Source organism: Oncorhynchus masou, chromosome 21, assembly GCF_036934945.1.
Source record: "Oncorhynchus masou masou isolate Uvic2021 chromosome 21, UVic_Omas_1.1, whole genome shotgun sequence".
Classification (NCBI taxonomy): Eukaryota; Metazoa; Chordata; class Actinopteri; order Salmoniformes; family Salmonidae; genus Oncorhynchus; species Oncorhynchus masou.
The window spans coordinates 39,420,806-39,434,432 of NC_088232.1; the positions used below are offsets into that span (position 1 = coordinate 39,420,806).

The 13,627-nt window shown below is 43.9% G+C and overlaps 1 protein-coding gene across 3 annotated transcripts in view; it reads left to right on the top strand.

Annotated features, from left to right (window-relative positions):
• The first annotated feature begins 303 nt into the window (after positions 1 to 303).
• Positions 304 to 13,627, top strand: part of LOC135508336 (connector enhancer of kinase suppressor of ras 3-like) — an 80,374-nt gene continuing 67,050 nt past the window's right edge. For 2 of the 3 annotated variants that reach the window (XM_064928440.1, XM_064928443.1), the window contains exon 1: positions 304 to 557. In XM_064928440.1, the coding sequence (XP_064784512.1) occupies positions 497 to 557 (61 nt within the window). In that variant the 5' untranslated portion in view covers positions 304 to 496. The remainder of the gene's footprint in view (positions 558 to 13,627) is intronic. The other variant, XM_064928441.1, reaches the window with a different exon arrangement.

Genomic DNA, 13,627 nt, shown 5'->3' on the forward strand with positions numbered 1-13,627 from the left:
TGCTATATGAAGCTGCATAGACAGAAACACACAGTAAAGAAAACAAACGAACTATGCACTTCAAGAATGTACTTTTTTCCCTCAACTTTTGAATGCAATAATGTATTATTATAGTATAGTCATTATCGGCCATAGTGCTTCATTAATTATCGGTGGTCAATGTAGTAAGATATAGCCTACATATCTGTGGTCCAATGTTGTTGATTGCTCCGCCCTGTTCAGTAGTTTCAGCTGAGCGAAACTATGCAACTTGATCCCAAGCCCAGTGACGAGCTATGGGGGTTTTCACTCCTGCCTCCAACCATGTGTGATGTGATTGAGTTCCCAATCGCTGAGTGCACTGAGAATACGAGCTAGAGTGAAGAGAATCACATAGAGAAAGACTGCTGCTCTACAGAGAAGCAATGGTAGTTTTATAATACATTGACAATCGTACACAACCGAAAGTGTTTTATAGTATCGATTTCTAATTGTTGTTTTAGATAGCATCCTGGGAATGCAAGCAATGGATCCAATAACGAAGTGGACACCAACGCAAGTTGTCGACTGGATGAAAGGTAAATTTGGATCACTTTCACTCACCGCCCAATTCACAATAGTTGTCCATGTTAACCGCTATCTGAAACTCGAAACAACTCAATCCGCCTCATTCGCGGACCCCTGCAATGCATGCGCTTTTTTGTTAAAGCTCATGTTTCGTAGAAACTGCCTCTATGTGTCGCCGCCAACTATCGTCGTTGTCAACTTGTTGCACAGAGAACAAAGGGAAATAATATATTGCCAATGTTTGAGTTTAATTTAAAAGTGTTAACACGTAACAGCTGTGTGATATTTGACAAACACTCAGAGTTATTATGACACAGGTGGGCCAACGTTTCCAGACAAGTTGCCTCTGGCTGTGCCTCTTGCACTGTTCTTTGAGGAGACAACTTTTGCAATAACAGTATTAACCAAAAACAGTGCAGTTATTTTTTTATATATCTCTATTTGGCAAGCACAATGTGTTAAAACAGTTTGTTTTACTGGAGGCACAATGGAGCTGAAGATTATAAACGGAATTAATTGAATCATAATTGTCTTAATCTCTATCAGCCATCAGACACAATTATTGTAACACTGGAAACCACAAACTATTTTCCTTTAATATTTGGTTAAACACACAGCACAACTCGCACAATGCTGTATTGGTACACCCAGCATATTCTTAATGTGAGAATCAAACCTGGAATGCCGGTTATGGAAATAAATGACATCACCAAAGGACTATTTTCTTTTAATGACCTGAACCCTGTCACAGCATTGGCATGCAAAGTGACTCTGCTACTACTGGCATGAGAAGTATCGGCAGTCACAGATAAGCAGCAACACTCCCCTATATGAAACATCATAGGAGGATAGAAGTGCCTCTTCTGAATAATCTTTGTCAAAAGAAACAGCATCTGAAATGTTGTTTGATATATCCTAGGGCCTTCATTTTCCAGAGTAAAGTAATTTGATAGTTCCTACATATTTCATTGCCCTAGACTGAACACCCACATCCGTCTACTCTTCAGTAGTTGCTGAATGACGCAAACCTGGTGTGTAGACCTTCCACTGTTCCTGTTCAGTGCCTGTGTGTAGATAGATGTGCTAAAGGGATTGTGGGGGGCTACCCTGTGTGCCCAGTGGATGGAGGGACAATTTGTTCAGTAGACAGGCCCTACTCGTCAGTCTTCACTCTGGCTATCTGACTCGGCAGTTCTCTATTGGAGGGTCTTACCACTGGCTCTGTTCACTGGACTGCCTTAAGACAGTCTCTGTGCCTAAAATGACAACAGGCCATTGGTGCTTCACATGCAGTATAAATTCAGCAAACACCAATGCTGCCTGTGCTAATTGCCCTAAGGTTGTTTTCTTCTGCAGAATCATGGTTACGTTTGTGTGTGTTGGGTCAAAAGTCGTTGGTTGTCTTCATTTTATGAAGCTGATTAGTAATGGTCCATTAATTTGTTTTTAATTTTTACAATTTTACCTTTATTTAACCAGGCTAGTCAGTTAAGAACAAATTCTTATTTTCAATGATGCCCTAGGAACAGTCTACACTGAACAACACTATAAACACAACATGTAAAGTGTTGGTCCCATGTTTCATGAGCTGAAATAAAAGATCCCACCAGAAATGTTACATACGCACAAAAAGCTTATTTCTCTCCAATTTTGTGCGCACATTTGTTTACATCCCTGTTTGTGAGCATTTCTCCTTTGCCAAGATAATCCATCCACCTGACAGGTGTGGCATATCAAGAAGCTGATTAAACAGCATGATCATTATTCAGGTTCACCTTGTTCTGGGGATAATTTACAGTTATAAGATAACACTATGCCACAGTTTGTCTCAAGTTTTGAGGGAGTGTGCAATTGGCATGCTGACTCAGGAATGTCCACCAGAGCTGTTGTCAGATCATTTATTTTCTCTACCATAAGCCGCCTCCAACATCCTTTCAGAGAATTTGTCAGTACGTCCAACTGGCCTCACAACCACAGACAACATGCATGGCATCGTGTGGGCGAGCCGTTTGCTGATGTCAAAGTTGTGAACAGAGTGCCCCATGTTGGTGGAGTTATGGTATGGGCAGGCATAAGCTATGGGCAATGAACACAATTGCATTTTATCGATGGCAATTTGAATGCACAGAGATACTGTGATGAGACCCTGAGGCCCATTGTTGTGCCATTCATCCACCGCCATCACTTCATTTTTCAGTATAATGCATGGCCCCATGTCGCAAGGATCTGTACACAATTCCTGGAAGCTGAAAATGTCCCAGCCTGCATACTCCCCAGACATGTCAACCATTGAGCATGTTTGGGATACTCTAGATTTACGTGTACGACAGCTTGAACCAGTTCCTGCTAATATCCAGAAACTTAACACAGCCATTGAAGAGGAGTGGGACAACATTCCGCAGTACACAATCAACAACCTTACCAACTCTGCAACGGAGATGCATGAGGCAAACAGTTTTCTGATCCACGCCTCTACCTTTTTAAGGGATCTGTGATACATAGATCTGTGATATACACATGCATATCTGTATTCCCAGTCATATTAAAGCCATAGATTAGGGTCTAATGAATGTATTTAAATGGTCTGATTTCCTTATATGAACTGTAACACAGTAAAATATTTGAAATTGTTGCAATTAAAAATATTTGAAATTAACATTTTTTAAGTATATATATATATATATATATATATATATATATACTGCTCAAAAAAATAAAGGGAACACTTAAACAACACAATGTAACTCCAAGTCAATCACATTTCTGTGAAATCAAACTGTCCACTTAGGAAGCAACACTGGTTGACAATAAATTTCACATGCTGTTGTGCAAATGGAATAGACAACAGGTGGAAATTATAGGCAGTTAGCAAGCCACCCCCAATAAAGGAGTGGTTCTGCAGTTGGTGACCACAGACCACTTCTCAGTTCCTATGCTTCCTGGCTGATGTTTTGGTCACTTTTGAATGCTGGCGGTGCTTTCACTCTCGTGGTAGCATGAGTGTCCAGAGCATGGAGGCGCTACCAGGAGACAGGCCAGTACATCAGGAGACGTGGAGGAGGGCAACAACCCAGCAGCAGGACCGCTACCTCCGCCTTTGTGCAAGGAGGATCAGGAGGAGCACTTCCAGAGCCCTGCAAAATGACCTCCAGCAGGCCACAAATGTGCATGTGTCTGCTAAAACGGTCAGAAACAGACTCCATGAGGGTGGTACGAGAGCCCGACTTCCACAGGTGGGGGTTGTGCTTACAGCCCAACACCGTGCAGGATGTTTGGCATTTGCCAGAGAACACCAAGATTGGCAAATTCGCCACTGGCGCCCTGTGCTCTTCACAGATGAAAGCAGGTTCACACTGAGCACATGTGACAGTCTGGAGACTCCGTGGAGAACGTTCTGCTGCCTGCAACATCCTCCAGCATGACCGGTTTGGCGGTGGGTCAGTCATGGTGTGGGGTGGCATTTCTTTGGGGGGGCCGCACAGCCCTCCATGTGCTCTCCAGAGGTAGCCTGACTGCCATTAGGTACCGAGATGAGATCCTCAGACCCCTTGTGAGACCATATGCTGGTGCGGTTGGCCCTGGGTTCCTCCAAATGCAAGACAATGCTAGACCTCATGTGGCTGGAGTGTGTCAGCAGTTCCTGCAAGAGGAAGGCATTGATGCTATGGACTGGCCCGCCCGTTCCCCAGACCTGAATCCAATTGAGCACATCTGGGACATCATGTCTCGCTCCATCCACCAACGCCACGTTGCACCACAGACTGTCCAGGAGTTGGCGGAAGCTTTTGTCCAGGTATGGGAGGAAATCCCTCGGGAGACCTCCCACCTCATCAGGAGCATGCCCAGGCGTTTGTAGGGAGGTCATACAGGCACGTGGAGGCCACACACACTACTGAGCCTCATTTTGACTTTTAAGGACATTACATCAAAGTTGGATCAGCCTGTAGTGTGGTTTTCCACTTTAATTTTGAGTGTGACTCCAAATCCAGACCTCCATGGGTTGATAAATTTGATTTCCATTGATAATTCTTGTGTGATTTTGTTGTCAGCACATTCAACTATGTAAAGAAAAAAGTATTTAATAAGAATATTTCATTCATTCAGATCTAGGATGTGTTATTTTAGTGTTCCCTTTATTTTTTTGAACAGTGTATATTGAGTGAAAGGTCAGTTAAATCTCTCAATGTAACATTGTTTTTGACTGGATGTCCTGCAGCACCTTTCTCGCCAGGTCTTCAAGCAGGCTATCCTACTATGCACTGATATTGTGAAATTCGCTTTAATACATTTTTAATCTATTTTTATATTTTCCTTAGCAATTGTTCCCAATAACACTAGCAGGACCACACTGGGTGTTGAAGGTGATGGCAGACTAGTCATTTCCCAAATATAATCTTGAATCCATTCACATTACATTTAAGAAATTTAGCAGACACTCTTATCCCGAGGGACTTACAGGAGCGGTTAAGTGCCTTGCTCAAGGGCACATCGACAGATTTTTCACCTAGTCTGCTCGGTGATTCTAACCAGCGACATTTGGGTTACTAGCCCAATGCTCTTAACCACTAGTCTACCTGCTGCTCCTAATGCCCAGACTGAGGAGAGCTAGTGCTGTTCAGAGAATGTTTCGTCCAAAACTCAGCTGAGTAGTTTCACACTTACAAACTCGCTTTATTTTTTATCCTCCTACTCACAGCAGTCTACCAGGTTTGCTCAGGCATTCCAAATATGCAATCACAACTACTGTTCCAAGTTGGTGAGTAAGAAGAGGCTTTCATAGTAATGTGAGTTTTACTGACTTTAGTTCAAGAAAGACATCAGCAGTATAGTGTTACAGTATGTCTGACTTTTTCAGTATTTGACAATAGAATACTCCAATCACAAGGACTCTTACAAGCAAACTGTTGTAATTGTTGTGAGAAATGTAGCGACAGGTTTGTTCTTAAGCAATGGACCATGATGAGAGAGCAGATGATCTAGTGGCCTACATCTGTCCCAATGTGGTCACAGGATGGAAGTGTCAAAAATCAGGACTGTACCAGCCAGAGGAGGGGGGTGTCATTTTTTAGAATAGCACTGACATGCCAAATTGGTGTTGTGTGTGTGTGTGTGTGTGTGTACTTTAGTGTGAAGTGCCCATTGCCCAGTGGCTTTGCCTCTGGAGGATGTCCGAGCCCTTATCTTGTGAGGTGATAGTGAGGTGTTGGCATTGATCTTCATGTGGCGGTGTGAACAGACTCTGAACAGAGAGCTTATTGAGCCATGTGCCTCTCTCTACTACACATGATAATGCCTATCTCTCGCTCTTCTGTACCAGCATGGCTGCATTAAAAAAAAAGTCCTCAATGACCTAGGCTTTATTAATCCCCTGTAATAACCTGCATTGACTATGTATACAGCCAGTAGAGAAGCATGTGTTCATTTTAACTAAACTATGCTGAGTACCACAGGACTGCCCCCCCACACACACACACCAGGGTCCATGTTCAAAGAAGGAAGTAAAGATTGAGGCAGGTTATTCCATGGAAAACGTTAAGATAACTGTAATTTTGGCAGAAACTAATGTCCAGTAATCCTCTCATTCTCCTTTTTAGGGTGGACCTATTGTAATCTGTTGACCTAGAGATATGTGTAACTTCCCTTTTTTAAAGGCTTTAGACTTCAGGGAAGCCGTGTAAGAGGATCCTCCCTGGGGGACAGGAACCTGAAATTGATCGCAGTGGTTTCGCCCTGCCTGTCCTGTTTCTGACAAGCCCATGTGTTAACCTGATGTGGAAGAGCTTGCAATATGGGGACTTCTCAATCAGTCACCAATAGATTATATTTCTCCATTGTCCAGTTTGTTGTGTGCAACAGTATTGGGTTGGTGGTTTGGCCAAAGATTTTAATTAGAACGTACACAATGAAGACTATATTGTCTGAGAGGCTCATAAAAGGTTCCAAACTGTGGAAGGTTAGAGGGGGTCACCTTCCTTGTGCCTCTGTCAAACTGGGCAGGGCAGTTAGCTTTTCATTCAAATCCCAATGTGAATTGCAAATCTCCCAGATCATCTGAGCTTAGTAGTGCTTCTAGAGGTTTGGCCCCAGTCTGCCCTAAGAGCATTGGCCTCTGAAACACACAGAGCTTAACATTGTGGGAATAATCGCAACCTCAGGTGGCACTGTTCTGGGCACAGATGGGTCACTGCAGCCATAGTGGCTAACTGCCCATGCAGAGGGTTGTGAGAGAGATGGTGTACCTCAACTTCCTGGACTGTTGTAATCGGAATGGTTGGTATTTATTTTGCCCTCACCGTAGAAAGTCTATGTTAACAACATGTTTTCTATAGGCATGATTTTGCTGCGCCAGACAATTTCCACGTTGTGGTCGAACTCTTAAGTTGCAAACAATTGTCGTGGTCTTTGCTCGTTCCTCGTGACGAGGTCTGCCGATTTTGAAGTACTACTACGTACTGTCGTAGGGTCCAACAAAGTTCCTTCAGGCATTTTGAGCCTTTATGGTGTAGCTGGTGTTAGGAATCCGACGTACAGTGCGGGCAGGCCTGTAAGGCCTCAAAATGCTCACTACTGTGGTGGTGTTGGTACTATTAAAGCACTATGGAGTGAACTATGCTCTAACAGCCACTGGATGTGACAGGAATGTGTTCTGCTACTGGACCGAACTACTGCCTCTGTGAATCAGCAGTGAAAACAATCATGATGTCCTTTTATGCACTTATGCCACCAGTTTAATTTTTTAAAAGGATTTAAATGTTTGAGCTAGAATGACTGTTCAGCCTCTCTCGGTTAAGAACACACTTCCTATACACATGCAAGTCTTTTCATTCCGCCATAACCTGTTGGTGTTAGCCCATTTATCTTAGGTGCTCACATGCTAAAACAAAATGAGCACATTGTATAATTGAGAAATATTTTGTAGTTCTAAAATAGGCGTAAACAGTCATTCTTTCACCACGGTTGTATGTGATGTTTAACAGCATTGTTAAAGGGGCAATCTGCTTTTGCTTCATCCATTGAAGTCAAACTGTCAGACCATCAGAACCTAAAATATAAGCTGGTTTCACTCCAATGTTTGTAAACAAATGAAATGTAAATAACACTAAAGCCTCAACATGGTTAACTGTCATTTTGATATCATGGATGGTCAGTCATTGCATCCATAACTCTGTCTATGAATTTGAAAGTGACTTACATTTCTCCAGCCCCATCTTTCTGCTTTTTATCGAAACAGAGGTGGGGAGAATGCTTGGTTATTTTTTTAAATAGCTGATTACTGCTTTAAGGGCATATAGGCACGTCTACATTCTACCAAACACAGGCAGTAACCTAGAGATTGCATTCCTCAGGTTGGTTGACATTAACCCATGTAATGTCTGCCTTTGTAGTATCGCATGTAATGTATTACTGCTCAAACTACTGGTATCTCCCATCAAGGAAAATAGTGCCATTTTCAGTAGTCCAACACAATCCTATAGCTAGGACTCTTTTTCACCTCGTTTTACCTCTGTTTGTAATTTTAGAACAATTTCCAGTCAACAGTACATTTTATGTTGACAGAATTTCTGTGGGTTAAAATGACAGTAACTCGGTCAGCCACTCTTATTCACGACAGTATTGGGTAACGCGGAACAGGAAATGAACAGGGTGTGTTTTGTGGTGAAAAAGGATTGCTGTGTGTCTGTCCTGCCGTCACAAGGAACTACTCAATCATTCAGGATTTGTGAGAGTATATTTCTTTGTCACTAACGTATCATAAGAGATCCAGAAACACATTATTTTGTGTGTGTCAAAGAGGGAGAGCGAGACAGGTAGGTCATTAACATGGCAGAGTAGGAGTCTGTGATGCGTCACTGACTTGCAGTGGGATAGCTGTCTGCGTCGTGCCCTGTGGGTGTCACACTGGCTGGTCACGCTGTCGCTCACAGATGACATCCCACTGAAGATGACTCACCTTCAGTCTCTCCCACACGGAGAACAGGATCGACTCATCTCAACGCCCCGCTCTCTTTTGAACTCGTTCTCTCTGTTCCACAGGATCTGAGTGCTAGCTGCGGGGGATTCCTATTGCGTAGTTGTTTCTATTCAGCTGTAATGTACAGCATGTAATCTGAGGAAGAGAACATTTGGGTGGCTGCGAAATCTCAATGAAAGCAGTATAACCATTATGATGTGTTGGTTCTCAGCTTATTGCTTGTTGTGTGTGTGTATGTATGTCCTGTGTGTGCTGGCGACTTAATGGTCTTCAGTGGGAGGGACGACAGAGTAAAGTTACTCCATCTCTTTGACCCTGGTCTCCTTCCTTGACCTGGATGCGTGTAGGCTGTAAATCTTTCTAAACGGAATGTCCCCCCCCCCCCCCCCCATCTCAAGTCTCCAACTCCCCACCAGACCCGTTATCATGGCTACGCTCCCGTTGTTTGTTTACCGGGACCAGCCGTGGTTGAGGGCTGCGCTGGCAGTCATTGTGAATGTTTGGGACCGGCACATAGAGCAGGGTTACTGCTAAAGCCTGGTTTAGCTGAGAGAATGCACATCGTGGGCAAAAACAAATAGTGTGTGTGCCTGGGCCAAGCGGGAGGCAGGCCTGCCCGATTATGGGGAGGTCAGAAATGGGATGCCAAGTTCATTTTTAGATTTGGACGAGGAAATACTCTCCTCTTTGCTTGGCAGATATTTTTTTCTGGTCCTTTCTGACTGTTTAACAGCCTGTTAGAACTGAACTAAAAGCCAGATTTGGAGGTTTGGAAAGTTGTGTACTCGCTTTGTTCCCCTTCAGAGATAATCTTAAAGGTAGTCCCATGACATCCCTGTTAAACTGGCCAGGCCACCATGATCATACACCTGACATGAGGAGAGAAGATCACTCACTCACTACACAGCCAGTCTATGTCTGTCTATAAATAAAGGTCACTCACTATACTGTACAGACAGTCAGTCTATTGTCTATAAATAAGGGGCAGGAGTGTTTCCTGGTCAGGTCCCTTTTTACATGGCTGGGCATCATAGGTTTCCTCTGCCTCGCTGGGATGAGACATGGTGTTCTATCTCTGTGACGACTGAAGAGACAACCTCAGCGAAGAATCCTACATGTTTTAGCCTGGCTATATAGTGACAGTATAGGTGCCGTTTTGGGGGGTGGGGGGTTTGAGTGAAGTTGACTTAAGATGGTTTTTCAGATGACTTTGGGAAGCTCTGGGAGGTGTTACAATTGCACAGAGACTGTTAAAAAACAATCGTCCCAGGACAAACAAACAAACAACATTATAAGCATGGAGAAAGCGGGAGCGTGGTGGAGTGACAGGGAATTTCTGCCATTTTTGTGGCCCTTTGTTACTCTCTTTAGTGGTTGTTTACGTGCGAGGTAATGAGCAGCGTGGCTAGCTAGCTGGCTGGCTGCAGTGTTTAGTAGGCGGGAGAGGTAGTTCTAGAACCACAGCATTACTCGCAGCTCCTGCTCCAGTCCGAGACCCAGACCTCACTGAATAAGAATGCCCATAGAAGTCATTCTGCGCATTGACGTGTATGAGCTCTGATTGTTGTACACAAGCTTATGCAGGGCAGCCTCGCTGAGCTGTGAGAAAGGACTTCATTGGATCTCCATTACAGGAAAACTCAGCAACCCATAACTGGTCTCTCCGTTTATGTCCTGTTGAAACATGGATGTGACTGACGCGTTCGGTGCTTGGGAACTCAGCCAGGAGTGACTGTCAGTTTATGAGCCTGTGGCACTTTCTGTTGTTCACTCCCCTTGGTGTAGTTCTCTATCGTTCCATCTTTGTCACATGCCTGCAGGTCAGCAAGTATATCCACAGGTCAAAACTCCCCTTCCTTTTCCATCATATCCCTAGAATCCAACCTCCTTGACCTCTGTCAGTGTCTCGCCACCTTATCTGCTGAGTGAGGTGTCCCCAGTGTGACTGGAGCCTGCATGGGGAGTAGGGCCAGGATGAGGTTGTGTTTATCTTACCACACGACATGAGTGTGATCTCTGCGCTGTCATCGTCCATCTCCCCTCGACAGACAGGGCTTTTTTTTGTCACTCTCCTTAAGACATTTATCATGTTGGAGAACCAGGTTAAAAGTGTAATCTTTGTTCAAGATAAGCCACGCAAGGCAAAAAACACTTTGTTAAACTTAGGACCGTACACAAATAGCCTACATAAACACACTAATGGATTAACTGATGAGGGCACACATTTGGTCCTGATGATGGTTACTTCTAAGCTTACAGACAGTAAACAGGATGGGCCATAATGTGAAATTGTACTCTTGGATAATGTCCTCCCCAAAAACGTTCTTTATAGCCCAGGGGGCATAGCTTATAGATAGATACTCAATGTGCACAGTTGGTTAGATGCTCAGTGAGGATGGTACTGTTGCACAACTGTCCCTTTCACACTAGCTACTGTCTTGTGTGTGGGCTTTGTTTTGCTCATGTGAAGTAAAGTCCTGCATCAGAGGAAGGCTGAGCACTTTCTTTTCTTTCAGTTGTTTTTCTAATTACAACCCAGGCTGCCCAGAGCCATTGTGCTGGAATGTTGGAATTCCCACAATGGCTCGTCTCCTGAGAACAATGGCTATTCCTCTGATTCCCCACAGGTTTGCCGGGTTAAATAAAATGGGGAGAGTTACAGTGGCACTGCTATTGTACGCCCAGCAGCTTTCCCGTTGTCCAGCCCAGGCAGGGTAGGACCAGGGAGGAGACGACAAGGGGACAGATGGCCAGAGCCCCCCTGGAAAACAGTGAGGAGAGGCATGGCTTTTTCTGTGGGAGGTGAAAGCCTGTTCTCTCTCATGTAATCAAACCCCTGAGAACCCAAGCGAAGCCTGCCAGAGTATCACCGGGCTTGGTGGCGGATGTGAGCCTGGCGTTGGGAGGAGCAAGAGGAGGAGGGCTATGTGCATGCAAGTGGACGTGCGCCAGTGTGTTTATATACTGTTGTAAGGAACAGATGTGCATGTCATCCTAAATCTGCAGCACATAATCAATTATGTAGGATTTACCGGTATTTTGATCAAGGTCTGCTTCAGATAAGAAAAAGACGTAGTGTTCTCTTGTAATAGAACCCACAATCTAAGGTATTTGGATTTCATTGTAAAGCAAATAACCTTACACATGATATCTGCTTCCAAAAGTGTTGCAGTAGTATACTAGCGAGTCTACATGCTGTGGGGCTCTGTGCAGCCTTTTTCTTCTATACTTTTTATCATTTCCAGTGTCTGACTCGCCTGATTATTCTTTGATTCTCCATGGACTGTCATGTTCTGGCTTCTGAAAGGCAACCTGCTGTTTTTAGTGCTTCAGTAAGGATGTGAACCAGGAATGTTAGGATTATCACAGGACTAGCCAGGCTGTTGGCTGACAAAATGACAGTGTTTACATGGCCAAAAACTTGTGCTTAGAGCCTTAAAGGGATACTTAGAGATTTTGTCGATGAGACCCTTTTATCTACTTCCCCATAGTCGGATGAACTTGTGGATACCAAGTGTATGTCTCTGTGTCCAGTATAAAGGATGTTTAGAGGTAGTTTGAGTGAATGCTAACTCGTGCTCCCCGTAGACTTCCAGCCATTGTGCTAACGCTAGTTAGCAACTTCCTTCAAAATGCACGCAGAGACATAAAAATGGTATCCACGAGTTCATTAATTGCCCAAATCTCTAAGTATCCCTTTAAGAATGCCTTATATTTACGTTTTAGCCATTTAGCAGTTCCTATCCAAAGCAACTGGTGAATTCACCAATTTGTAAGTCGCTCTGGATAAGAGCGTCTGCTAAATGACTTAAATGTAAATGCAACTTACAGTAGTGATTGTATACAATTTCGTACTGGTCCCCCCCCCCCCCATGCTCTACCAACTGAGCCATACAGGACTTTCAGTGGAATCCAGATCCGTTTCTAAAGTCCAAACTGAGCCTCAGCCTCTCGGCTTTTCCCCAGCTGTTCAAAATCATTCCTGTCTGTATGTCAACTCCTGTCACCTCTGGACTGAAGCTGTTTTATTGATAACCTGTTGTCCATAGTTCCAGGTCCAAATGACTGGATGTAGTGGGTGACAGCAGGGCCTGCACAGTAACAGCAGGTGCCCATCCATCCTGCCCCCTGCTCCAGAGTGGGTGGGGTAATGATAGACTGTGGGCATCAGGTCTAGCTTTGTTACTCATCCCCCATATTGTGAAAATAGATCACTCAGTCTAATTGCTTTGAAACGGAACTTCCTCCTATTATGTTACATTGAAAACACACTTCGCTTTAACCATATGTTTGGCCTCTCGTGTAATGAGTCAATTGGATTGTTGGCACTACTACATACACACTGATGTTCAAATTAGGAGAAACCTGGGTTAGTGAGACAGAATTTGTCAGTTTATGCATGTTGCTTCTCACTTCATCTCAGCTTTTGCATTTAAGTGTGTGTTAAGTGTTGATTTCAGGATTGCAGTAAAACATTTCTAAAGCATTTGAACCTAGTTACCCCTTTGAAGAGCTTTCACATACTCTGAAAAGACACCCCCACTCATCTTCTTCGTCATTTCACAATGTGACACCCAACCTCCCTCACTTGTTTTTATGTCCTTAATGGAAATTGATAGTTTGTGTGTGTGGAAAAAGGGCATATTTTCTTCTTGTTGTGGCAAGGTACAGGCCAGAGAACATGGGAAAGGGTAAGGATAAACTAGTCAGTTGTACAACTGAATGCCTTTAACTGAAATATTTTCCTTATTTTAACCCAACTCCTTTGAATCAGAGAGGTGCGGTTGGCTGCCTTAATAAACATCCACGTCTTCGGTGCCTGTGGGACAGTGGGTTAACTGCCTTGCTCAGTGTGACTCTTATGGGAGAAATCCACTATGACTTGTATGACTATAGGGACAGTGCTGTGTGTGGTTCCAATGGGAATAATGGAATCTGACTGGGGGAACCCATGTTCTCACCAGGGTTTCCAGTAGGACAATTTGGCACCGGACAATGTGACTGACAAAATGTTCTTATGTAAGGCTTGTTCATTGAGAGAGAGCTTATTTTACAATGATCCCGTGAAATGAGGCCTGCGCCATGCATTTATGAAAGCACTTTTTTCCA